The 27,767-nt window shown below is 44.0% G+C and overlaps 1 protein-coding gene and 1 non-coding gene across 7 annotated transcripts; one reads left to right on the top strand and one right to left on the bottom strand.

Moving 5' to 3' along the window:
- Positions 1 to 13: 13 nt before the first annotated feature.
- Positions 14 to 24,666, top strand: Hdhd2 (haloacid dehalogenase like hydrolase domain containing 2). Of its 6 annotated transcripts, none has more exons than XM_075968236.1 (7): positions 14 to 128; positions 3,465 to 3,575; positions 7,649 to 7,857; positions 11,593 to 11,677; positions 17,431 to 17,647; positions 20,046 to 20,109; positions 23,354 to 24,666. In XM_075968236.1, exons 2-7 carry the CDS (start codon positions 3,475 to 3,477, stop codon positions 23,455 to 23,457), a joined length of 780 nt encoding a protein of 259 aa, XP_075824351.1. In that variant the 5' UTR covers positions 14 to 128; positions 3,465 to 3,474; the 3' UTR covers positions 23,458 to 24,666. The 6 variants fall into 6 exon arrangements, with proteins under 6 accessions (XP_075824351.1, XP_075824350.1, XP_075824352.1 ...); XM_075968235.1 differs by having other exon boundaries at positions 57 to 203; XM_075968237.1 differs by having other exon boundaries at positions 60 to 445.
- LOC142849125 (small nucleolar RNA SNORA40) lies at positions 5,700 to 5,822 on the bottom strand. The gene has a single exon (XR_012910527.1). It is a non-coding gene; the product is annotated as a small nucleolar RNA SNORA40 (small nucleolar RNA).
- Positions 24,667 to 27,767: the final 3,101 nt, after the last annotated feature.

Raw genomic sequence — 27,767 nt, 5'->3', positions numbered from 1 at the left:
CGCACCAGAGACCCCGGGAGCTGCGCTGGGACGTGGGGCGGGACTTCCGGCGCGTCGGGACTCAGTCCGGGTCAGGCGCTGTGAACGGTGTCGCCCTGGCCTTTCCTGAGGACGGCGGGGCCGCGAGGGTGAGGAGGCGCGCACAACCTAGAGGCGGAGGGCTCCGGAACGGCGGCCGCACCCCTGCCGGAGGCGCATCTCCTGTGAGCGGGTTAGGGAAAAGCCAGCACCACCCTAGAGGGCCGAGCTGCTCGGGCCGGGCCTCCCCGCGTCGCGCTGGTGACCGCCCCCCTCTGCGCTGTGCGCGTGCGCAGAGCTGGTCTCCCAGGGTCCGTTCTGGCGTCCCGGCTCAGTCTCCCAAGGCGCGTGGTTATGAGGTGTTCGTTTCTGTTGTCCTGCCCTGTGAGTGAGGACGGCAGGGTCCGAGGAGGTGGGAGTCCTTGCAGTTGAGTTTGCAAAAAGAGGTCCTTGCTCTTAGGTTTTCCCAATTCAGAGATAAATGCATGAGTTTAGTTGATTTAAGACGCTTTTGAGCGTCCACATAGGAAAAGGCAACAGCCCTTCCATTTACAGAGCTCTACCGTTTAGTGGGAGATGCAGGCAGGGCGGGGCAAGGCTGGTAGACTTCATACTGGGGACGCACAGACGCCCGGAGAGAAGTTGAAGTTAGCCAGAGGAAATGATACCCGAGACTGAGCACTAAAGGAGACGGCCAGAGGGAAGGAGGATGGGACGGAAAGCGGCAGTTTTAGACAGTCACGGAAGAGGGAAGCAGAAGTCTTCGGCCGAGCAAGCTGCCGAGAACGTGTGTGTGGGAGTAAATTAAATCGGTAGAAGAGGTGAAGGGCTCCGCTTTGTACACCACTGTTCGTTGTTTGGACTTCGGCTTGAGGGAATGGGGATCCTGCAGATGATTTAATAGGAGAATGACTGAATGAATAATAGTATCATTTATTGACTCACAGATGGTTTCCCAAAATGTTGGGTACTGTAAGAAAATGGAGGCATTTTAATCCCGAGCGTCCAGGTGGCATTACTGGAAAAACTCGCTGAGAACGATTTCTTTGAAATCTCATGTTTTATCATATTTGCACAAGTTTTTAAAATTATATGTCTGAAATATCATTGCGTTGGTAGTTTTCTCAAATTCCCAACTCTTGCATCTTATTTACCTTGGAGATTTTTTAGAGTCCTCATTGCATCATTAAGTGCTCTCCTTTCCCAATCTCAGCAATCTGTAGAACCCCGCTTCTTCCAGTGTAGAGCACTGTTCATGGTGTCGAATACTCACAGCAGTCAAGAAATAGGCTAAGCAGCTAAATTCTCCCTAGTTCTTGTAGGCGGGGTTCATATCTTCCTTTGTTTCTTCATACTCAGCGGCCGCTCTTGCGTTCCAAGTAATGATGTGGGAGTGGACTAAGAGACCATCGGAGAGGAGGTTTGGGGTTTTCTTAAAATAGTTAAGAGGTGATCTTAAAACCAAGATAGTTTTTTTTTTTTTTAACCAAGATAGTTTTAAAGATAAAGAGAAGTTAGGCCGAAAACCAAGGTGGTAGGACTGACTGGATTTAGCGTTGGGGCTGCAGGTACAGCCCCTTGTGGTTTACAGAGAAAACCGCTTTCAGGTAAAGATGGAACTGGCCCAATGATGCTGTCAGGGTGTTGTGCCTAAGTCCTGAGACTCCCCCCCCCCCAAAAAAAAAGATCACCACAGAGCCATACTCTTCCAAATGCAAAAGCAAGGTTTCATTTATTGTATATGGGCTATATTGTATAGTGAGGGACCCCTGCCTCGCAATCTGTTGCAGCAGGTGGAGGGAGGAGGACCCCACCTCCTATTGTAAGGGGTTTATAAAGACAAAAACCACAAGGCAGTCAGGTGATTGCAGTGAGGTGTAGGGGACGGCTGCGAACCCCGCCAGTACCTTGAGAGAGCTGATCAGCATCAGCAGGGTGGCTGAAGCTGCTGTCCCCTGAGCTGTACTTCAAAGGGTTGGTGGGGTGTTGCAAAGCCTCCCATTCATCTCCTCTGTAGTCCTGGAGGGCGAATGGATATGCGGGGCGGGCATGTGAGTAGTGAACCCAGGCTGCCATTCCATCCACCTCTAGGGCCCTGGGGATTGTCATCAGGATGGCAAACTAGCCCTTCCATCTTGGCTTTAGGGTCCCCTGACCGTGGCGCCATATTGGAGGCAAACCTGGTCTACAGAATGGTTCCAGATCAGGTAGGGCTACATAGTGAGACCTTGTCTCAAAACAAACCCTAAGTCTCAAATATCATTCCTTCTCTTGAACCTCTATATTTAAGCCCACCTCCCCCATGATCTATAAACCATATTTATCGTTAGATCCCATAACTCAAAATAGAGATTTAAGGGGCTGGGCATGGTAGCACAGACCTGTAGCTCCAGCTCTTAGGAGGCAAGAGGATTGTGAATCCAAGGTTAGCCTGGGTTATAACAAGACCTAGTCAAAATAAGCTAAGTATCAAATGAGAAGGAAATATGCAAAGTAAAGTTGCACATTAGAAAGTGAGGAAGTGATCTTTAAAAATTCTACATGAAACCAGTTGGTGGCGGCACACACCTTTAATCCCAGCTCTCTGGAGGCAGACAGAGGCTCTCTGTGAGTTCAAGGCCAGCCTGGTCTACAAGAAGTAGTTTCCAGGACAAGCTCCAAAGCTACAGAGAAACCCTGTCTCAAAAAAAAAAAAAAAGAAAGAAAGAAAAAAAGAAAAACAGCAAACAAACAATTCTACAGGGAACTAGAGATGTAACTTAGCTGTTAGCATGCTAACCTAGCATGCATGAAGCCCAGGATCCCATCCCCACCATTGTAGGAACCAGGTATGGTGGTGCACGGCTGGGAGGTGGAGGCAGGAGGATCACGGGGAGTTCAGCCTGGACTGTATGAGACCTTATTTTAAATACACTTTATATATGTGTGTTTATATATACTGTTTATTGTTAGCTATATAACTTGATTTTCCACCCTCAGTAATCTATAAATACTGGCAGCTCCTTGGCCACACACACCAGTTCAGAACATAGCAGTTGCAATTAGAATGTTTTAACTGTCCATAACAAAAACTGAAAAGACCTTGTTGGTGTAGGGTTCCTGTCTTTGTCCTCACTGTTCTCATGCTTACACAAACCATTCGCCAGAGTTATTCTACGAAACCTGAAATTAGGTAGTAGCACCTCATTTTAGCATTTCCCTTCAAGTTTTAACTCAATATTAAAAAGAAAATACATAAAAACCTAAGCATTATTAAAAGTTTCATGCATTAAATGTTATGGTTTTGATTTTTTTTTAAAAAAAAATGCTGTTTATTTCCAAAAGAAAAGCAGCTTAGCACTAAGCAATATCTTCCTGGAAATGAATGGTATTTTTGATTGCTTACCAGTTTTTAATTGTCCATTGTTTGTTAAACTGTATTTTTAATTTCATTTGCTCTCTCCTAGGGAATGAAGGATGGCAGCGCGCCGTGCGTTAAAAGCTGTTTTGGTAGATCTCAATGGCACACTTCACATTGAAGATGCAGCTGTGCCGGGCGCACAGGAAGCTCTTAAAAGGCAAGCTATCCTCCAGGTTCAGATGACAAATACGTTTTTAAGTGCCGCTTTACCAAGGCGGATCATTAGCGAAATGGATGGCCTTGAGATGGTGTTTCACCAGCTCACCATCCATGGAGGAACTGCCTTGGGTCTCGCTAGAAGATGTATGTGTTGTAATATCCTCGAGCACTGTTCTCCCTGCCTTTATTAGGTCTGGCCTTTGGCTCTCTCTGTTTGTTCTCTCCTCCCTCCCCCAGTATGGTTTTTTAAATTGATAATGTAAATTGGGAATGAAGACTCAAGAACCTGAAATAATAATTTAATTCTAAAAATATAGAATAAATAGCACTGGGGGAAAAATCAAATGAATCCTGTAATCCAGCTGAAGTATATATACATGTTCAGCCTCCTCAGCTCCTAAAATATAACGCTGAATTTAAAACTGCTTGAAAGACTTGGAATTTTTTTGAAATATTTCCATCCACTAAACTTAATACTTCCAAAGATTAAAGACTGTCTTATATTTTTGATTCATCAGTTACAGTACTAACCAAGTACAAGTCTAGGAACAAGCAGAGAATGCGTGGTAAAGGCATGTTAAAGATAACCGAGGGGCCAGAGGTTACCTTTAACATTAAAGAAAGTGCTTACTCTTCAAGCATGAGGACCCGAGTTCAGTCCCCAGCACCCACTCACAGCCAGGTGTGGTGGACCCAAGGCTCACTGGCAGGCCAGCTTAGCCAAAATCACAATTTTCGGGCTAGTGGGAGACTTGTCTCAAAGGAGGTCGAAAGCACCGAAGGAGAAACACCTGAGCTTGTCCTCTGCCTAATGTATGTGCACGCGTGCACACCCACACACACGTGCACACCCACACACGTGTGCACATGTATACACACCGTCAACTGAATATGGATATTTGAGAACAAAATTAGAGATTTTCAAAACAGCAATATAAAATTTGGTGCTTGTCATTTTCAAACCTTAGAATATTCACTGTGTGCTGTTAATCTAAAATCCAGTAACAAGCATCACCACTGCTGGGTATGAGGGCAACAGCTGGCACAGGCTCCATCCTCCCTCTCCGTGTAGACGCGCAAACATGAGAATGCCAGTGTCGCTGGTGCTCGTGCAGCGGAGCTGTCCTGTTCTGGAGTCATGACGTTAGCTTTGTCATTGGAGGAGTGATGGGTAGAGCAGTATTTAACACCAGCAGACAACTGGGTGCCCAGCTAGACTGCATCCTTGGCGTAGTCTCTGTCTGAGTCAGGCCTTCTATGGTGAGCTTCTGTGTTTGCTTTCTTGCTTTTTCAAATATCTCATGCTGGCCTTGAACTTAAAATACAGCCAAAGGTGGCCTTGCACTTCTGATCCTCCTTCTTTAACCTCGGGCTGGAATTGCTGGTGTGTGCCACTATGCCCAGCATTTGCAGTACTGTGGAGCAGAACCCAGGACTGTGCACGCTGGCAGGCACTCTTCCAATTGAGGGACATCCCAGCTTTATTTATTTTTAACAGCTAAACTTAATTTTTATCTCCTCCATAAAAAACACTAGAGAAGCTGAACAATAATGCTGACTTTCTACACACTGTATAAAGTGTATAAAGGCTTTATAAAAATAAGTAAAAGTAGGCAGAATTATTTAAACGCTCTGCTTTTCTATCTAGGGGATTTCCTCTGTGATTCCTTTGCTACTTGTCAGAGTCACCACAGCTTCTCCAGAGCCAGAGCTTGAGATTTCTCTCAAGATCGCCCTCCAATTAGAGTGAGCTGATGTTTACTCCCTCCAAGCCCATGGTTCTTCTCTTTGATTTTCTTTGATCTACATCTGAACAATGGAAATACTGATGGCAATGTCAGCATTCCCTATCTGAGATTATTAACATTAATTTCTGGAAGCTGTTTACTTCAGCATCCCTTTTAGAATGAACCCTGTGCAACTTCTTAGCACGGCTGAGCTCAGGTAATATTCCCACAAGCTGTCGGTCACACTGAGTGACTACAGACCTGTGGGATATGCCAGTGCTTCATTGAAGCCAACACCATTCGTTCACAGTAAGACTCGCACCTCAACTCCAGACCTCATGTTCAAGTGGAAACCTATTGTCAGTACCTCCATAACTTTTAATTGTCTTAAGTATCATTTTCCTCTATGTATATATCAAAACCCACACTGACAAAGAGTTCTGGGTTGAAAAAGAGGGCTTACTTTCCCACCTGTCTAAGCTTTGTCTATAAGTTCAACAACATCACACATCAGTACTAGATCTTACTGCTCTGAAGAGGCGTTTTCTGCTCTAGATTGAGAGAAAAATCTTATCTCTGCTGAACAGAGACACCTCTGTGAGGCTGTGTGGCCTGTGAACCAGCACTCTGTCAGGCAGGAGGCCATCCATTGTTCTGTCTGAGTCTCTGGCAGGTTTTCCTTCCAGGGAAATCTTTCCACTGGCCCCACCACTGTGATTTATATAGAAACAAGGAGACAAGGGAAGTGAAGGACACGAAAAGATTTTGTTTGTTGAACAGGTGTGGTTACTGCACAGTAACTCCCATTTTTGGGATAAGAGCCATGTTGAAGTAGTCAGTTTCTTTTATTAGATAAATTACCACATTTAGTGTGTTTTGCTGAAAAACTACCACACAGACGTTATAGAGGTAATCGTGATTACAGTGAATTAATCACATAATTTTATTTAATGCTCCTTGGGTGAATTCTTAAAACTCTTTTCTATTTTATTCATTTGCTTGCTTTAACTTGTTTTTAGTACTTTTATGCCTTTGTAGCCTTCTGGGGAAGACATAAAAAGCAACGCTGTTAATATAAATTCTAAACTATAGTTAAATTATAATTACTTCTAGATTTTATGTTAAAACACTATTGAACCAAGAAAAGATTATTTTTTTTAAATATCTATTTATTTATTATATATACAATATTCTGTCTACATGTGTACCTGCACCCCAGAAAAGGGCACTAGACCTCATTACAGATGGTTGTGAGCCACCATGTGGTTGCTGGGAACTGAACTCAGGACCTTTGGAAGAGCAGGCAATGCTCTTAACCGCTGAGCCATCTCTCCAGCCCGAAAAGATTATTTTTAAAGAAGGCCAGATTCACAAATTATTTTTCTGAAACCATCCAATTATTCAAAAGCAGATGGAATCAAATCAGTCCTTCATGTAAGCAGTTCAAGAGGAGATGGGGTCTTGCTGTGTAGCCCAGGCTGGCCTTAAATTCACTATGCCCAGAGCAGCCTCAAATTTTCTGTAGAAGTACAGCTAACAGCTCCTGGGTCTGACAAGAAAACCAGTTTGTTTTTTATTCTATTTGTTTGTTTGTTTGTTTGTTTGTTTTTCAAGACAGGATTTTTCTGTAGCTTTGGAGCCTGACCTGGAAACTCGCTCTTGTAGACCAGGCTGGTCTCGAACTCACAGAGATCTGCCTGCCTCTGCCTCCTGAGTGGATTGTGGAATTAAAGTCATGCGCCACCACCACCACCGCCCAGCTAGAAAACCAGTTTTGAGCGTTTCTCTTAGCTGTCCAAGTAAGTTCTGTTTATAAACACGGTGACTCACTGGGGTGCAGCACACTTTGAGAGATGTGCTGGATTATCTATTGGACTTGTTTGGGGTTTTTTTCTTATGTCACTTGCTTCCAGAATACTTTTTCGGGTCTCTAGTAACTGGGCATCCTTTGTTCTTCAAGTAAGGGAAATAAAACACTATTCCAGAACATGGAAGCATTGCTGTACCCACAGTGCTGCCTAGCGGGGAAGTTACTCGCCTCCCTGAGCCTAGTTTTGTCATGTTTCATCAGTGGGTAGTCTTTACGATAACTCACCTCTCAGACCCATGAGGATGGTGGGGCTTCGTTTCTTCACTAAACTCCACAGCACAGGGCAGCTGGAGCCCAGAAGGTCTCACAAAAGTAGACATAGCTTTCAGAGTTTAATATTCCAGCTTTTGGAGGTGAAGCACTGCCCATATGGTATAGACAATTTGTAAGCGTTGCGCGATTATTAAAAAAAATAGGTGGTATTGTGGCCCATGAGGCAAAACCAGCCCTTCCCTCTCGGTCTGTCTTCCCCAGGTTGCGCGCTGCCTCTGTGATGGTTAGGTTTGTGACCAATACAACCAAAGAAAGCAAGCAGGACCTACTGGAAAGGTTGAAGAAATTGGAGTTTGACATCTCCGAGGACGAGATTTTCACTTCTCTGACTGCGGCCCGGAACTTAGTAGAACAGAAGCAAGTGAGGCCCATGCTGTTGGTTGACGACCGTGCACTGCCTGATTTCACAGGTGAGAGAGACTCAGGAGTTACTAACAAGTCCTCAGACCTGAGAGCATGTGGAGGAGGCATCTCCTTAGAGTTCTCTGTTAGTACTGAAATGGGCCACAAGACAAACCGAGAAAACATATGGAGCCCTTGTAGACTGGAGGAAAGCTGCTCCTGCACTTCTGAGGTCGACTTTGCCAGGTCACCTGCTGTGTGAATAGAGTTTGGATCTGAGCTGATGTTTCTCAGTTCTTTTTCACCACCATTCACAATAAGAGATTGGCTGTATAGTGTGTGTGTGTGTGTGTGTGTGTGTGTGTGTGTGTGTGTGTTTCTGTGTGTTAAATAGTACTCTGACTTTGTGACATATGCTGTATTATCTGTTTGGGCTATTTGATTTTTAATGCTAGAGTATTCTAAATTAATTTCATAATCTGTTAGTGAATTTTGAGCCATGGCTTAAAAAAAAGAATTATTTTGAGTATTATGACCCAACCCAGGATGTGCTCACTTCTCTTGGTTAGATGAGATAAATAAGGGCCTTCTTAGGAGCACATGCCATTCGCAATTAATAGGAAATATTTTTCAGTAAAGAGAAAACTGTTTCCACTTTGGAAACAGTAACTGTGGGAAATGTCCTAGTTATGCGAAGCTTTGCTGCATTGCTTTGTTGTCATAGATGAGACTGTGACTGATAAGTATACAAAATAGATGTGAATATTCGAATTATAATTCCACGTGATAGCTTTCCAGGTTGGTCAGAACCTCCAGACCAGTACTAATAGGAAATACACCCGGGTACCAATCAGAATTATCACTTGTAGGGAAACGGAAACCAACTTTGACTGCCTTCAACTGAAAAACAAATACATTTCCATCCCTGCAAATTTTCTGGATTGTACAGTCTTCCGCTGAGCGTGCCTTCGAGCAGTGACAAACTCGTATTCAGACTATGTTGGCTGATGCCATTTCCTTCTGTAGCTCCTGAAAATGGCTGGCGGCTCCCTGCCTCAGTAGGAAGTAGATGAGTTGTGCTTGGTGCATTATGTTTGTAAAGAAACTGCCAAAGACCTCATAATGAGTGCATGTCCAGAGAACACTAGAAGGGAATGTTTCACTACCAAAGATGGTGTAGGAGCTCTAGCTCCTTGGCTCTGCAAAGACTGGAACAAGAACTTCCTTACTTCTTCAATTAAACCATATTTTAGAATAACCAAATATTTGATAAAAATTAAGTTCTTTATAGAAGAATCCCAGGTAGAAATGACAGAATTAAACATCATCACTTGATAAGCCCTCAAGAAACAGGCAAGAATAGCAATAGACCTTAAAGCATTAGCGGCAAGGGTGACGTGACCTTCAGAGTGGAGGAGTGTGGGTAATGGCTCCTTGTCTCCGCTGATCAATTTCAACATCGCTGCAAGTAGAATACCAGAATCATGTTTCATGATACAATATAGTAGGAAATTCATAGTATTGCCTATGAAATAAACTAGTTGGATATGAACGTATATAAAGGAAAGATAGGGATAAAGGAACGACTTAAACACCACTACAGTCAGCCAAATGCAGTGTTTGGCCTCTCCAGGGCTAGCGTCTAATTGCACCAAGAAGGGGTGGAAGTGAACTTAGAGAACGAGAAATAAAAGATAACAGGCAGAAGCAGCATGGGGATTAGAGGTTGTCAGCTTGACATTCCCTATGTTAAGAAACAGTTTGAGATGTTTGGGGGAAATTCAAGTATTGGATGATATTAGGAGCTACTTACTTTTTGGTATTTATATTAAGATTTTTAATATTTTCATTATTGATTAAAAATACTGAAATATGAAAGAGTGGAATGACACAGTAACCTGGGATTTTCTCTCTAAAGATTTTCCAGAAACATGAGGGCGGATTGGTAGAATGATGGATCTATCTAGGCTCATAATACTAGCTTTCTGCTTTCATGTGTTTATGGATATTTTCATGAGAACAAGAAAGGTCATGGGCAACCAAAATGGCTCCATGGATAAAGGCACTTGCCACAAGCTTGAAAATCTGGGTTTGATCCAAGGGGACTATTACTGTGGAGGGGGAGAACCGACTCCTGCAAGTTGTCCTCTGACCTCCACACTTGGACCATGACTGCTGTGCACATGTGCACACAGACACACACAATTAAAATGTAAAATTTTACAAGGCCATGTGGTAGCCTGCAGAGCTGTCAAGGAAGCTGAAGAGTTAGTGTTCAAGGCTGTGAAGCCAGAAGCAATGTGCAGCAGCAGCCACAGAACTAATCAGGTGCCCCTGATGTCCCTGCCAATCTCGGGGTAGACCTGTGGCCCCAACAGGCTCTGCAGCTGGAATCTGATAAGGTTGGTAGCCACTTCTTCAGAGGAGTGACTTCCTGCTTCTCTGTACTAGCAGAGCTTTAGTCTTAGGCCACCCTGCTTAGCTACAAGAAAACCCATTATTCTGGTGCTCACTGCCTCTGCCCTGTGATGCCACATGAGCCAACAAATTCTCCATCGCCAATGTGATACAGGAGCTGAGCGACAAGACCAGTTTCTGTAATCAGCATAGTTGTTTCTGAATAAACTGAGGGATAACAGAACAAGCTTTGAATCTGATTTTTCCTTTCTGACTGTAATAAAACAATACTAAAATTCTGGATTCTGTTGTGGCAGCAGTAAGCTAGAATTGGGACATAAAAGTAGAATCCTCGTCAGGGTTGAAAGAAATCTTGCCATTCAGTGATGGACTATACCTCTTGGAACATGTTTATATACATGAAAATAATGTGTGTGAATATTTTAAGAAAATGAGAATATCTTTGCCAACACTCTCTGCTTCAAAGGCAGATGTAAGAATTAACACTAAACCTCCTCAGTTCTCACTACAGGCAGTTATCTTAGTTTGTTCCCGCAACAAACTTTAACAAGTTATTTAATACTCATGGCAATTAGTAAGAAAGACATTTGAAAATGAGTGTCTGGCCAGGCGGTGGTGGCGCACGCCTTTAATCCCAGCACTCAGGAGGCAGAGGCAGGCGGATCTCTGTGAGTTCGAGGCCAGCCTTGGTCTACAAGAGCTAGTTCCAGGACAGGCTTCAAAGCCACAGAGAAACCCTGTCTCAAAAAACCAAAAAAAAAAAAAAAAGAAAAAAAAAAGAAAATGAGTGTCTGGACACAATGATGGACAAACGTGGATTAGTATATGCAAAATTATGTGTATGGATGTACATAAATTATCACTATGAAGGTAAATGTGTTTGTCATATCTGATGTCCTATTATTAAATACTAAGGCCTTAAAACATGCTTTAATATGTATGAAACTAAAGGTAGATTAGGAAATTATTATAAAGCTGTAGAATTCTATGTGATGGTACTTTACATATTTGTCATGCATATGCCTATTGGAAGTCTAATTTCCCTTGCCTCTGAGAATTTCATTCTCTCATCAGCCACTGATGTTCTGATAGATGTTCTCCTGACTGTAATCATGAAAACATTCAGAAATCAGGCATCCCCAGAAAATTATAATTTTCAATGCAAGTATTCTAGATACTCAGTAGCTATAAAACCATGTGTAAAGAATATGGAATAATAATGTCTCTTCCCCCTCCTCACCTTACCCCACCGCTCTCTCTTTTTCTCTCTCTCCTCTTAAGATTTTCAAAATGTACTTCAAATTATGGTGACAGCAATGTGCACATAAGTGGAGATTTTGTCGCTCAGTGTGGCAGCCTTAAACTCTCCCTTTTTCCCTTGCCAGGAGTACAAACAGGCGACCCCAACGCTGTGGTCATCGGCCTGGCACCAGAACATTTCCATTATCAGCTTCTGAATCAGGCATTTCGGTAAGCCAGCTGCTTTCCCTCTGACCTGTGTTCTCCCTCATTTCTTCTTTACAATTTAGCACATGAGATTTTGTGTTTTAATTTCTGACTACCTGGATTGCACATGAGGACAACATCTTCCAGGTCACTTCTGGGTCAGCATTAAATAATACTATCTTGGGTTTTGTTTTATATTGATTCATTTATCCATTCGAGACAAGGTGTTTCTGTGTAGCTCTGGATGTCCTGGAATGCTTTCTGCAAGCCAGGCTGGCCTTGAACTCACAGAGATCCACTTGCCTCTTTCTCCCATATGTTGGGATTAAAGGCATGTGCCCCTATGCCCAGCTTTATTTTTAATTTTTTAAATTAACATTTATTTCTTGTGCGTGTGTGCATGTGTGCGTGCGTGTGTGTGTACATGCAAACATGCTCACTCACACATCTGTCACTGCGTGGAGTTCAGACAGCTTTCAAGAGTTGGCTCTTCTTTCCTTTCACCATGTGTGTCCTTTGGATCAAATTTAAGTCACTGGGCTTTGATACAAGCGCCTTTACCTGCATCATCTCATTTTGTTTGTTTTTCTAATATCTGGACGTTAATGCCTGGTGACTGCCCTAGAACCTGGCTGTAGAGTACAGATGGAGGCTCAGGTACTTGCTGAAGTGTTGGGATGGAGGCTGAAGAAGAGGAAGTCCAGAAGAATGTCAGATTCCAGCCTCTGCTGGTAGCCGAGAGCTCGTAGGACAGCCAGGGGGAGATGCTCCAGCAGTGCTCACAGACACATGCACGCCAGTGCTGTCAATCCAGTGTGTGTGCGTTTAGGCTGCACAAGCTGCTGCAGCTTCTTCCAAAAGGAAAACCATGGACTTGTTCTCTTACTTTCCAAAATAAGTTGGACAGAATTTACTTACAAATTAGATCTGGAGAGATATCGTGGGTTTTTTTCCCCTTAAAGTTTTCATTTTCTCATTGTGATTTTTCTTATCAAACAACTGAACAGCATAATTTGCCTTTGCATTTATGGCAAATGAATAGTTAAAAATATTACAGAAGATACATTGAATCAATTTACAAAAAATATCAATGGTTTGATAGGGATGTCGAGTGCTTGCCTACCAGGTACAAAGTCCTTGCTTCTCAGACGGAGGCAGAAGGGCCAGAAGCTCAGTCAGCTACGTAGAGTTCAAGGTTAGCCTGAAAAACAAGACACTAACTCAAAACAGCAACCAAAAATAACCAAACAAAAGGAGGAAAAGCAAACAATGGCCTGGTAGATGTCTAGTATTTTAACCACAAGAACACTATTTTTATTTTTCTTTCCAGTATAAGGACATACAATAATCACCCTATCCTATCCTCGATGTAGAACTCATTTATTCATGTGTATGTCCAGTAAGAAGCTTTAATTAAACACAGTAGCTGGTTTACACATCTGGCTACATTGTTTACTGTCAGTTTTGGAAAATAGCCATCCTCATGTAAATCTGAATGGGCAGAAATTGCAGTTTGAGGGCCGGCATTTTTTTTGGTGTTTTTGCTCTGTGTATGATCATTGTGAATCATTGGTTAATGGATTCATCCTTGCAAATCAACAGTGTTTGCAGCTCTTGTAGGCACTGTGATGCTCAAACCTTTACTTAAAATTCGTCTAGTAATTGCCGAATGGCTTGAGAATGTTCTTCGCAGTCTATGCTATTAAATATCTTCTGCTTCACACACTTTAATTGTCCTGCTTTAGTTCCTGTGCAATTGTCTGCCTTCCTTTTGTAAGACCTCCAGCCACATCAGAGTTGGGGTTTATTTGAAATAGAAACCTGCATTGTTCCTTACTCCTGTTACTTTTTATGCATTCATCTAGCCACAGATTTCATGAAGAAATTATTGATTGATTTTAGCTGGTAATTTGGGAAGGACATATTTAATAGGAAGTTGGGAGGTCTCTTTTAAATGAATACTAGACTCAGGGTAATAAAATGTATGTTGACATAATACTGGCTCTGTAATTGCTCGGATGCTGTCTAATTAGTACACTTTCCTAACCATATTGATTTTTTCAGACACCACATTTTAAAGCATTACAGTGTACTTATAGGTCAACTCTAATTTCACAAACGCACTTAACAGCTGGATGGAGAGTTAACAAAGATTCTGGGTCTTGGCCTTGTTTGCATATTGATGTTCCCACAGAGACTGTGCCTTCCACCCAGTGGCTGCAGCTGTTTGGATTATATGTGGCAAATATAGGCATCTCAAATGAACCACCGATTAAATTACTATTCACGTTGATAATGAGAATAAACGTTGGATGCTAAAGCCCATTGCATAACTGCCTTCACAGGCATTATGCGTCAAGACAGATGCATCAAATTTCATATTACACTGCTTCATCTCTATTATATTTTTAATGAACTGGCCTCTCTAAAATTCATGGCACATACATACATCTGTCTTACCTGCCTGAGTGAAATTGCAAATGATTTTAAAGAATTGATTTGGGGGAAAGATTATAAACCAGCTGTAAAAAAAAATGCATATGATCTGGATTTATTTTGTCAAAAACATTCAAATCCCAAGAACCCGTGGTGACCTCTTTCCTTAATTCACACTACAGGAAGAGGTAGTGTTCTGTATCTATTGGCTATTTTAAGAAGTAGAAATCACCAGTGCATTTGATAGTGCCTACAGATGCCCCCGCGCTCACGCCCTGGTGGTGACTGTAGTGTTTGGGCCATGAGTGTGGTGCTCCTGTTCCCAGGCGTTTCTTCATCTGTGTTGCATATGTAGTTATCCCGAAATGGTAGAAAGTATTAATTTTTATCTTTTATAATTCTTCACCACTTTTCTTTCTTAGAAATATTGTATGATTTATTAATATGAACATAGTTATATTTTTAAATTTCACAACAGTCTTACTTGATTATAGAAAGGACTGTTTATCTTACGATCATAACTAGAAGCTCAGTCTTTGAGCCTTTAAGTAATGCATCTATTGGAAGGAAGACTGCGTAAGTAGATTGCTTAATAATCTAACCTGATCCTAGTATTAATAAGTCGAAAAGATAACTAATCATGGAAATAGCGTGTTTCCATTGCAGAAAATTATAAAGGCTAAGAAAGAGTAATCTAGAAATTATCTTCTTTTGTCACCTAGAAAGAATCATAATAGTGATTCAGTGTTTTAGCACACAGCTAGTTTCTGTGCACATACTCGTATATACTAGAACAGTGTCACAGTACACAGAGATACAGGGCATCACAACCTCACTTTCAGACACGTAGGAGATGCCTGCCTGAGAGGCAGCTCTGCTGATGACCTCTCTCTTGTCTGAGTACTCTCCCGGGATCAGAGCTGTGAAGATTTGGGTATGTTTTGGATTGAGGGGTTCTTTTCTTTTTATTAAACAGTTGAGTGGACTGGAGAGATGGCTCAACCATTAAGAACACTGGCTGCCCTTCCAGAGGAAGCTCCAGATGCATAGGCCCTTCTCAGGCACACAGGCAGAACATTCATAATATCATTTAATTCTTTTTTTATAGTTCCATATGTTCATATAAAGAAATGTAGTCATTTTCACCTCCCGTTCTGTTTTCTCATCTTCCTCCCTCTCCCGCGGAACCTTCCTTCTTCCCAACAAGGTGGGAGAAAATTGTTAACGTTGCTGTTGACTAGAAGAGTACTTCCTTAGGAATTTACCTTCTTTAATAGCAACAAAAATCAGGTTTAAGTATTCCAGCATGTTAATTATGAATCAGAAGAGGCCGGCAGATTGGTCCTGGCCTCAGAGAGCAGCTACTTGAAAAGGTGGAGTTTTGGTATCAGGCTTTCTTGTCTTTTCCTTTTATTTCATATGCCACAATAGGCTTGTAGTTCAGAAGTTTCACATTTCATGCCAACGTGTTCTTTCTAGTAATAGAAATAGAAAGGCCCCGTTGTTGCCGACTTAGTAGATACAGGAGCACTCAAGGAAGAAAGTAGCTGCTTTTAATACACTTATTATTTTCCTTGACACAGCATTTCACTGTATGGTCCAGACTGGCCTTGAACTTGAGATCTTCCTGCCTCTGCCTCCACAGAGGAATTCTGATATGTGCTACCATGCCTGGCTCTATTTGCATATTTTCCGAGAAATATTTAACCACAAAAGACCTTTAAATCTGTGCCTAGAAAACATTTACTTAATTGTGCTTCAACCTTTCCAAGATCCAGTGAGGCTCATGCTGAGCCGAAAGCAGTAGGCAAGAGCCACCCTCCCAGCCTCTACGGAGACAGCTCGGGCTTAGAGAGATGGAGAGGAACCCACAAATTCAGCCCTTCCAGGGAAGACACTCGAAATTAAGTATACACATCGATCAGGATGGTAATTCTCATCCCCAGTTAATATATAATAAAATATTAACTAAGCTAAATCAAATGAGTTTTTAGTTTAGCTCTATAAGTGGAAAGCAATTTTGAGGTCTATTACATAAAGAATTTCAGTTCCGTGGTGGAGAAGCAAATAAATGGACTTGGGAGGCGGGGCTAGGTGAGTCATCTAGGCTGCACTGAGCCACTGCTAGCACTGTGGTTCCTTAAGACCAGCAGAGGGGCTTTGCAGCCTCGTCCTGTTCTGTGAGCAGTTTGTAGTAACTAACAGTAAACCTCTCTAATAGTCCGGCATTGGTTTTTACTTAATAAAATATTTAATCATAAATGTCGGAATTCTGCATCTCCCACAGGAAGTTATTTCTGTGCCCACTGACAAGAATAATTTAGCAGTTTCATAGCCGAGCGCTTAATTACTCATAATTGTGAGGGATAAGATGTGATGAATTCTTCCTCCATGGACATACTAAATATTTTAACTAAGTAGATGACTTAAAGTAAATTAAGCTAGTGAGGTCATTTATTTCATGGTTAAAATCAGATTAAGTAATAATATCATGTCTCCAACTCCACTACACAGTAACCAAATGCGACTACCTCTATTTGGCTAACATTGCTTTGTTGGGATGGGGGCAGATTTGAGAGGGAGGTATTGAGTTTGTGCAGATTTGCAATGTTTTTGCCTGAGTCCCTAAGCTCCCTAGTTCTATGTAGAGCTTGTTTCTCACACTGCTGGGAAGTCTTGACACCTCTGTTCTGTGAGAGTATGGTTTGGCCTGTGTTAAACCTGGTGGTGGGCTGCCCTTCAAACCTGGTTAGTGGGTCTCTCGGGATGATGTCCTGATTGCAGTGTTGAGAGCAGTCAGAGGCTCTGTGAAGAGCGAAAATTACAAGGAGAAACTAGAGAATTCTCTAGTAAGCTTGTAAAGTAAAAAGCAACTTACATTTGAAGTAGAGGAGACAGAGTTGCACATACTTGGTGCATGGGCTCCTTCATCACGGCAGCAACAACCCTGTGGTGTCTTCAGAGGCTTGGGAGCCTCCTGCTTCCCATTAGGGAAGGGAACCAACTCGTCTCATTAAGTTAAGCTTCTTCCCTCCAGTGCCTTATTTAGCTGTAGTTCTTTTAATTCGCTTTCCCTGGTGATTTGGGTAAAGTGTGTAAAATCACTAAAGGTAAAAGGTTGAAGCAATCCCAAATTTAATAATCTATCACCTTTCTTTAGTATCTGTGTGTAATTCCCAGCAGTTCTTTGTGAATTCATTAGAAGACAGCAAGTCATTAAAAGTTAATAAGAAACTATTTGTTTCTGTGAATGTGAGTAAAACCACTTTGTAAGTCTGACGTTTTCCCCCACTCATAAAAGACTTGCTTTTAGCCTATCTCCATTTCCTCCATCTCTCTAGGTTACTCCTGGATGGAGCCCCTCTGATAGCTATCCACAAGGCCAGGTATTACAAGAGAAAAGATGGCTTAGCCCTGGGACCAGGACCATTCGTGACCGCCTTAGAGTATGCCACAGACACGAAAGCCATTGTCGTGGGGAAACCAGAGAAGACGTTCTTTCTGGAAGCATTGAGGGACACTGGCTGTGCCCCAGAGGAGGCTGTCATGATAGGAGATGTAAGTATTAGAGCCAAAGAGAAGTCCTGAGTTATCTGTCTTGCTTTGAGATACAGCTTCAAATCCCTGCTTCCTGTAGCAGCTTTCCTGTGGATGTTCAGTGGTATTCTGGTAAAGACAGAGATGTTGTGTCTAACGGGTCTCCATAGTGACTGAATATATATATGAAAAACTCTTTATACTCCAGTCAGCTAAGTGCTTTATGTATTCTGCTAAAGAAAATCCCAATACAGATCTCATTTTTTAAATGTAGCTTATGCAGAAAACAACCTATACTAAAAGAATTCTATCATTGTCTTTTTAGCATATACTTATGGAATTACCAATCGCTGTATCCATTAGCAAGGGATGCTGACCACTTTAGCTGTTTGAGTGGTGGGGCAGAGCCCGGAATCAGTAGTCACCAGTAGTGATGTGCACCTGGCTTTTGTCCTCACCAACTGAGCCGGTATATTTGCTGTGTGTGCTGTGTATGGTAAGCTGGTATGAAGGGTTCCTTGTAGCTCTGCATGACAACATGCTGCAGGAAGCAACCACTAAGACTGTCTGGTCCAACCCTTATTTTACACATTAGGAAACGGAAACCTAGAGAAGTAGGTCTCCCACCGAGCCCTGCCGCATGCAGATCTCAGGGTTTGTCCCTCCTAGGGTGAACGTGCCACAGTCCTCCTGGTGTCTCCTTCTGCTTCTGGAGTCTTCCACTAAAGTTGATGGAACGGTCACTGCACTTGATCGTCGTTTGAGAAACTATAGCTTTTGTCCCACCTTTTTCTCTTGGCATTCTACCTGATCCCCAGACAAATGTGTGTGACAAGCTACTTGTCTGGGGTTGAAAACCCCAAGGGATGCAGGATAGGAGGGAGAAGCATGAGGTGTGCTCAGCTGTGTGCTGCCATTATCCAGGAGACAGGCAGTTCCCCTCCGCTCCTCCCCATCCTCACTTCAACAGGGAAGATTCAGCCGTGTTAACATAAAAGGTCTTTGGTAGACCCGAAAGGAAGATGTTGGTGTTTGGGAAGAATCACTTCCATGGACTGTTATTGAGTAATAGTGTTCTTTTTTATAGAAAGGAATTGTCTTCAGGCATGATCTAAGTGAGTGTGTGTTCAGGCATGAACTGGCAAGGTTGATTGTCTTGATGCCCCTTCCAGACTTTGAATTGTTAGCTACCCCACATCCATTGTCAAATCAACCAAGTATATGTCAGCCAGGTTTCAGATTTGTGGGAAATTAAGATAGAATTTCACTGTGCTGCCCAGCCAGCCTCAAGCTTCTGAGCTTCATCAATTTTTCTGTCTTAGCTTCCTGAGTACTGGGACCATAGGTATGTGCCACCATACCCAGCCCCACCAGGCATATTCATCTCTGTCTTGAGTAAGAATTGGTCCAAGGAGCTCCCTCCAGACACCTGACTCCCAGTGTGAAATGAATGCAGACAGTCTGCTTACATGTACTCCTTCACTTGATCCTAGCTGGTTGGGTGGGCTTGAAAGACATTTGAGCCACAGAAAAGTTATTTTGTAATCTGGCTCATTGACTGACTGAAGCTTGATAATTTACCTCTCAAGGATGTGGTTTCTCATAGTCTCCTTTCAGAGACAAGCATGTGAGAAGCATGGAGACATCACTGTATTCTGTGTTCAGTTACTGGGGTTCCTGCTGTAATGTTTCCCTTCTGCCCTGATCTTGCTCTCCAGCATGGCTTCCAGCAAGACTGTTACACAGAATTCCTTAACCCTTTATACACATGTTATTTTCTTGTTTGTGTTTTTTTGGTTTTTTTTGGTTTTTCGAGGAGACAGGGTTTCTCTGTGGTTTTGGAGCCTGTCCTGGAACTAGCTCTTGTAGACCAGGCTGGTCTCGAACTCACAGAGATCCACCTGCCTCTGCCTCCCGGGTGCTGGGATTAAAGGCGTGCGCCACCACCGCCCGGCTTATTTTCTTGTATTTTAAGAAAGAAGAAAAGCAGGGTTTGGTGGTTTGAATAGGTATGGCCCCCATAAACTCATTTGTTTGAATGCTTGACCATAGTGAGTGGCACTATTAGGAGGTGTGGCTTTGTTGGAGGCAGGCTTTAAAGTCTCGTATATGCTCAAGCCACACCTAGTGGGACAGATTGCTTCTGCTGCCTGCAGATCAAGATGTAGAACTCTTAGCTCCTTCTCCAGCAATATGTCTGCCTGCATGCCACCATGAAGATAATGGACTAAATCTCTGAAACTGTAAGCCAGCCCCAGTTAAGTGTTTTCCTTTCTAAGAGTTGCTGTGGTCATCGTGTCTCTTCACAGCAATAGAAACCCTAACCAAGACTCAGGGAATTTTAGGTGACCAGTGCAGCCTACTCAGTCATTGGTGGAGTTTGTTGGCAAGCCAAGTCTAAATGTCTTTGTTTTTCCAGGATTGCAGGGATGATGTTGGTGGGGCTCAGAACACTGGCATGCTGGGCATCTTAGTCAAAACTGGTATGTATCTCCTATATGTGACTTCACAGATAAGATGGAGTGGGGCGTGGTGGCACACTTCTAACCCCAGCACTTGGGAGGCGGAGAGTGCAAGATTGCCATGAGTTTGGGGCAGTCAGGAAACCCGGTCTCCCCAGAACCAGGCTATCAGAGGTCACAGTTGCCACAACAGCCTTGGCGGAAGTGGCAGAGCTCTTCGGCACTTTAGCTCTCTTCTGCCATGAAGCTGAAAGGAAATGAGTTTAGGTTCCAGGGAAAAGGCAACGAGGGATGCTGTGCTGGAGAGCCAGAGCGGGCTAGAGGCATTGGGACACTCACAGAGAACCGCACACGGTTGTGTAGGATCTCCAGGAACAGGCCTGCTAGGTTGTTCCTGTCTGTTCATTGTGCACTCTTTAAATGTCTATGCAGAAACCATTTTTCTTGTCTCATAACTTGTTCTGTTTTGATACACAAAAGTTCAGGAGCCTGGGAATACAGCTCAGTGGTAGAATGCATGTCCACACATGGCCCTGGGGTTGAACTTTAGCACCGGACAAAAACAAGAGTTTACAAATTATTTCTACTAAAATTTGTTTCCTTCACACAGTCTCTCAAGTTTAGGGAAAAGGAGATGCCTTCTTTGGCAGGTGCAGCTCACCCGGTCTTTTGACAGCAATGCAGTGGTTAAGTGCCCTGCGTCTTGGGCTCAGCTGTGCTGACAGCTGTGTGGGATGGATCAAGCAAGAATGGAAACATGGAGTCACGGAAGAGTTAGTACAGGACAGTGACCACCAGAGTGCAGTCTCTCCAGAGCTGCTTTGAGTTTAGCAACAGAAACAAAAGTGTAGATGATTGGAAAATGTCAGGCAGTTCAATAAGAAAGAACAGACGAGGCACTGTGTGCAGTGTGAAAACACTTGAGCTCACGTGGGCCCGTTTAGAGCCGTGCAGACAGTAAACGCAGTCACTTGGGTATTAACACAACATCTCTCCGGATTTCTCCATCTTCTCCCACCCCCGAGCATTGCAGCCCTGTGGTGTAAGCCATGAGGAAGCAGAATAGCAGTTCATCCTCCTTCCCCGTTTTGCTTTCACTTTCCCCCCACTGAAGGGCTCTAGGATTGTAGTAGGAGCTGCGGGCCTCTTCCCACAGCCCGGCTCCTGGCCGCCTCAGATGAAGGCGTAAGTCACAAACCATCCCACACCAGTTTGGAATTATGATTAATAGGGTGGTATTTATTTAAAGGGGAAAAAACTTACAGATCACCGTCCCAGACAATAGCCCTCTGCGCAATCAGGAAGGAGTCTAGTCACCGGAAAGGGAACAGGAAGCAAAGAGAGAGAGAGCCCGGACGGAGGGAAGTGGCTGCTTTTTTAAAGAGAGAGACCACGCCCCAATGGGCTGGTATCTCAGCAGCTATTGGCTGGAGGAGCGGAAGGACCTCCCACAACATAGGATAACTGCCATTAGTCCATGAATGTTTCCTTTTTAGCGAATATCTACCAGCCACCTACTGGATCTGTGCAGTATCGTGAATGGCCCATCTGCCCCAGCTGGTCTGTCAGCAGCCTATCTCCACCCTAAAGAATAAAGCAACTCTAGCCCTCACGAGAACAGGCCATTCGTACTGTTGATCTTAGAAAAACTAAGAGGAAGCCCATCATTCTAATCCACGGTAACAGCTGGCGCAGATGACTTTGAATACAGTGCAGTGGACAAGCACTAGCTATCCCAGAATTTAAAATTACTCTGAACATGTAAATCCATATTCAGTAAGAAGTGCTTTTCGTGGACTGTCTTGAGCAATGTTGCTTCTTAGTGGTAGCATATGGTCAGTTTTGTATGCTCAGCTGTTGGTTAAAAGGACTTCTGACTTGTCCTAACCAGAATTTATTTCCGTGTAGGATGTGAAATGCTGATACAGAGAACTGTGAGTGACTGTCTTACAGCACACAGGCGCGGGCCGCTGCTGTGAATGGGGCAGGTGGCTTTCTGCCTCATTCCTTCAGCCACCATTACTGAGCACCTGCTCTGTGCCAGACACATAGCGTGGGCAACAACTAGATACAGACCTTCGCCACTGTGTCACTGAAACCCTCATACTAACTGCTCTAGCAGGAGCACTCCAGAAGCCCATGGCCTTAGAACACTGGATCTAGAAAGTAGGTGGATAGTCAGTCACTGACATGCCAAGTAGGAACTGCCTGCAAGTTTGCTGTCAGCAGGACTTAGCTGAAGAGTTAAGCAGTAGTTTGCCGTGTGGAGCTAGCACCTTGAGGGGGCAGTGAGTGAGGTGTGTGTTAATCACCTTTACACCTTTGATGTTAGTGTAGTTAGGAAGAACTCCAGCAGGACAGAACAGGAACCGCCCGCTGACGGATCAGGGAACTGCAGAACACAGGTCTGTTCTGTGAGGGAAGCTGACTAAATTCAGGCAGAGAAACCCTGGTAAAGTTGAAGAATAAATAGAGGTCATAGAAGAGGAGACAGAAAAAGAAAGCAAAATGCACTGCAGTCATGCAGGCCACAGGCAAGCGGCAGGCACTCTCCTCTCACTGAGGGTGGAGCCTAGCTACCTATTTTTCCTCTTCCTTCCCTGTCTTCTCTCCTGCCCGTTTTTTAAAGACATATTTAGGGAATGCTTGCCATGTGGCCATCATGATATTAGGTGGTAAGAATCCATTGGGGTGCAGAGCAGATATAATCCCTGCTCCCAGAAAACACAGCCCCTATTGCTGTGAGTCATTAAACAAGTGGGTAGCTACAAATTGTAAGCATAGTGGAGACAACCGGATGCTAGTTGGGAGGGGAGGGAGGGAGAGTGATGAAGAGGGGCCTTGCTGTAAACCTCCCCCACGGCCCCTGCAGGGACTGATGAATTTGAGAGTCCCAAGTTAGGTGGTGGGCCTGCACTTGGCCTATGCTTTATATCTAACTCTCCTATTTTAAAACGTGTTGATTTAAATCAGCAGCCCATCTTTAGGACTGAAGGTCGAGAGAAGATGGTTCAGTGATGTGAAGGGAACCTCAGCTGTGAGGTGACCCCATACCTAGAGCTAACCTTTGTGAGCGATCAGAAGGCCTTGGAAAGTGATGAATGTGACCATCCTGAACTGCCCCCTTATCTCCTGAAGCCTCAGGGGAGAGTGCTTTGGGGGAGATGGAGTCCTTGATTCTCTGGTAATATAGGGGTGCTCCTGGGTGTGCTGAACCTGGCATTCTAGCTGTAACTTTTGTTCACTGACTTTGCCTTCATTTCAGGGAAATATCGAGCCGCAGATGAAGAAAAAATTAATCCACCTCCCTACTTAACTTGCGAGAGCTTCCCTCATGCTGTGGACCACATTCTGCAGAATCTCCTGTGAACCCACATCTTCCATCATCTGGACCGGATGGATCCCTTTCTAACACAGTGGCACCAGTAGACAGCGCCATCCAGTGCTGATCCTGTGGAACCTTCTTCATTGTGCATTAATTAGAAAGAGGGTGTTGAATTGCAGCCAGCCTTAGCCTTGCTAATCTCTTTTGTTTTGTTTTGTAAAAGAAGATGAGACCCAAAGAAAGGGAGAGTCGAGATTTTGTGCCATTCCTGTTAAAATATTCATCAGGCTCACTGGGCTGGGGGGAGCCTAAGGGAGTGGAGGAGCAGTCCTCACTTCTCTGCTGGAAACGGGATCCTCTGAGCACGGTGCATCACACAGGGATGCACTGGAAGGTGCATTAGGCTGCCAGCGAGATGCAGAGTTCAACTCTGAAGCCTAGCAGAAGAGCCAAGAAGAATGCAAGACAGAAACAGCGTGGCAAGTCCTTCTGCTGAGATCCTGTGAAGCTGCTCTAGCAGATGTGGAAAGGAAATCTTCCACAGTATTCCCAGCACAGATGACTTCTTTTTCTCTTCATTAGCCAGAGATGACTAATTTAAATTTAGAACCCGAATTTAATTTAAAATAATATTTCCATTAATAACCTATTCATTGCAGATACCTATTATACTGTGTAACAGTTGTTTTGGAAATTTTATGTAAAATTAAAACTATCAGTATTTTACAGATGTTTTAATTAGACATTGTTATTAACAGGAACGGTGCAGAAACTAAAATCAAGCCTTTAATGTCTTATAGACCGTGCATTTTTGAAGTTAGTGTCCACTGGGGACCTATTAACTGTACATTTGCAAGATTTCATTATTTTTGCCTCTGACACTATGGGAGAAATCTTGTAGGAGCTATTGGGACAGATTCAAGCTTTTATGTACTTCTTACTACAGTGGTAAAATGAGATCTCGTCTCGGCGCCTGGATTATTCTTCTCATGTTAAACCCACCCAAACGAAGGAGACTAAGTAGGTAATGATTTTCCCGATACATTTGCATGCTGTGCTAATCCGAGGCCGTGGCAATTGTTTCCCAGGGCTCTTGGGCATTGAATTATTAGAATGTAATTGTGCATCATTGCAGTGCTCACCTTATTGAGGCACACACTGATGTTAATGAGCCTCAGGCTCTGATGCTTGTTTAGAGATCAACTCTGTCTTGGATGGAAGGGAACAAAGCTAAATAAATGTACTTTAGTGAGTGCTTCCTTCTTTTCTGCAAATGCCCCCAACTTAGTGATTACACACTGTCAGGTGCAGGTGACAATGTGACCTGATTGCCACGCCCAGTCAGAAGGAAGTGTGGAGTGGCTGGGGATACAGCTGTGAGCAAGAGTAAGTCACCTCGCCCCTCCCCACACAGTATTGTGGGAGCCCATATTCAGCCTAGAGAACCTGCAAGGGCTGAGGTTGGTCTTGAGGGTCAGATGCTGTGCTGCACAGACCTCAGGAAGAGCTGCATGCGGGTAACAACTCAGCCAGCGAGAAAGTAGCACTTCCCTGGCACCTGGGCAAGGGGGCACATCCATCTGTGGTCCGGGATTGGGGTGCCAGGGGCAGTTCTTTGCTCAGGAGTCATATTCTGTAGCTGCTGTGCACTGACGCTGTGCTGGCTTCGGTTATTGTGGGAAATAGTAAGGCTAGAAGACAAGGCTTTTACCCTAAGGGGCTTTCTAGTTGAGAACCTGGGGAGACTATACTGAAGGTCACTAGAACACAGGACTCCTGTGCTCTCTGGTGACTGCCCCACCTGCAAGATGGAGTGCAGCCTCACGGCTTCCTGCCCAGGCCATCTTGTAACACTGCCCTCAAGCCGTCCCACATCTCTTCACTGAGCAAGACTGAGTCCTTCTTTTTATGTCTGCTGTCACACAGACAACTGAACCAGTGGAAATGAACTGAATATCCCAGGAATGTAGTGCTTGGAGGCTCACTGTGGATGGAGAGGAAACGGTGGAGCTGATGCTCTGGAGACAGACAGAGCTAAGGCGAAGGTCAAGCTCATGATGGGTCACGTGGATCGTGGCCACAGGATGGGAGGGACCTCAGCCAGGCATCCAGCCTGAAGAAGCAGCTTGATCTAGTGTCCCTGAGGACCATGGGAATCTGAGTTCGGAGTGTTTCTGTAACATAATTAACACACATTAGGGCTTGTTAACTGGCCTTTCCAGCAGTCCAGGATAGCTCAGAAGCTTGTTATCTTACACTTGCTAGAAACACTGCAGTAAGGGGCTCAGCAGTCTCTTGGCCTCCTGCAGGAAATGTAACCAAATGTTTAAGGGGCTTCCTCTACCAGCTGTCTGAGTTTTCCTTGCTGCTGTGACAAAATGCCTTGATAAAAGAAACTGGAGGGGGCTGGAGAGAGGGCTCTGCCGTTAAAGGCTAGGCTCACAACCAAAAATATGAAAGAAACTGGAGGGAGGGCGGTTTTAGCTTATAGCTCACAGTACAAGTCCTTCTTGGTAGGGGATTCAAGGCAGCAGGAGCTTGAAGCAGCGACCCTCCGTACATCCCCACTCAAAGAATGCACCGTACCTCGCAAGGGCCTTTGTCCATCTTACACAATCCAGGATCTCAGCCAGGAAATTGTGCCACCCTGAACACACACTTCTCATCACCTCAGATCAAGATAATCCCCCACCGACAGCCCAGAGTGACTCCAGATTCCATTGGGACAGCACTAGTCCCACAGGCCACCTCAGAATTAAAGGGTTATGCTGTGCTGACGCAAAAGACTGGATCCACACTGGTTTCGTCACTATCTTCTAGGCCAGCAAATGGACGAAACGATAATAGGAGCGTGGAAAGATGCAGAAGATAGGGCATGATAGGAATCGACGGTTGTCACGAGCACGGAACACACTGGCGGAGTGGGAGTCAGTCCAGTAGTGGCCGGGTTTCTGTTGCTCCTGACTCACACAGCTAGAGGCTGGGTTCTGCCTGCCTGACACACCACATCTATCATGACAGAGACCAGCCCGCTGTGATGGCTCTGCACAGAAAAGGGGCCACCCCATTGTGACAGGTCCACAGATGTCCCCAGGTGTGATGTCAGATGCTACCTTGGAATGATAGCTCTGTCGCTTCTCCCTTAATCCCACACTTTCAAACTCCAGCATCCTGGAGGGTGGGGAAGGTGGAAACACCCTGTATTTATTATGTTCAGTTAGCTTTGGATCAGCGGTTCCAGTAACATGAAATTAAAGTCCTTAGGCACCTGCAGTAAAAAATTTTTAAAACTGCATTAATCTATTTGACCAAAACAGCCCTTCCTGAGTGGCAGAATGAATCCCTTCTTGATATCACAGTCATTTGCGTGGAGCCATGTTTACATTATCATGTTTGTTTGTCATCAATCACAAAGATGTTTCTCCACGGAAATTCATGAGGGAGGGCTTTGCTGGCTTTTTATGATAGCAGCCATCAAGGCCTCCTAGCTAGAAGCACATTTCTGTCTTTAAGAGGCAATAGTGAGGCGCCAGATCAAAAATCATACAAACTGCATAGGTCACTAACAACTTTGAGTAGCTTCTAGTGTTTACTTTCATGTTATAGGCATTGGAACTGTTTCTGTGACTGACGTGCCTGAGAAATTTGTATTTATTAGATGCTTGCTGTGGCTAAAGCAGAAGGAAGACAGCAGGCACAGCTCTGTCTCCTAAGATGAGTGTCCGCAAGTCAGGGCATTGAGGCATATAAAAATAAACCTAGCCATACAAAGGACTCTGACATAGTCAAAGCAATGGTAGACTTCCTATATAGAGTGCAGAAGCTGGGCGCTTGGGAACAATTTCCATAACTTCTGGGGTTCAGGTAGCTGTTGGCCTACACTGTTTTAAAGAACATCTTATTAAATCAGCAGGAATGAAAAAGAACCTCAAACCACAGTCCCTTTCATCTGAGTAGGACACTCAGAGTCACAGCTGCTGGATACAGATGAAGAAGACAACCATCGACAAAAAGGCTGGGCTTGCTGGTGTGGTCCACTTAGACGTCTACAGGATGCGAGAGATATAGGAGCAAGGGTGACTAACCCCAGTTGCCACCATTTGAGGATGATGTTCAGACGCAAGTCACTCGCCACTGTTTCTGGGAAGATTAGACCTGGCAGATGTTGAGTTTGAGCTGACTCACTACTGTGTCCTTCAGAGAGAACTGGCCCTCACCAGTTCACCCTCTCCACCTCTGCCTCACACTATACCTACCACACTTGACTCATGTGGTATCAGTTTCCTTGCTACCATAGGCTATAGTGTTGTGAACTCTGATTTATAACAGATAACAACAAAATATCCCACATGTT

This window comes from Microtus pennsylvanicus, chromosome 4 (assembly GCF_037038515.1).
Source record: "Microtus pennsylvanicus isolate mMicPen1 chromosome 4, mMicPen1.hap1, whole genome shotgun sequence".
Taxonomy (NCBI): Eukaryota; Metazoa; Chordata; class Mammalia; order Rodentia; family Cricetidae; genus Microtus; species Microtus pennsylvanicus.
This window is presented reverse-complemented; position numbering and strand designations above follow the sequence as displayed.

Coding starts and splice junctions, on each gene's coding strand:
- Hdhd2 (XM_075968236.1), top strand. CDS start 3,475: ATGGCAGCGCGCCGTGCGTTAAAAGCTGTTTTGGTAGATCTCAATGGC. Junction 17,648..20,045: donor AGGCTGTCATGATAGGAGAT/GTAAGTATTAGA, acceptor TTGTTTTTCCAG/GATTGCAGGGATGATGTTGG. Junction 20,110..23,353: donor GGGCATCTTAGTCAAAACTG/GTATGTATCTCC, acceptor CCTTCATTTCAG/GGAAATATCGAGCCGCAGAT.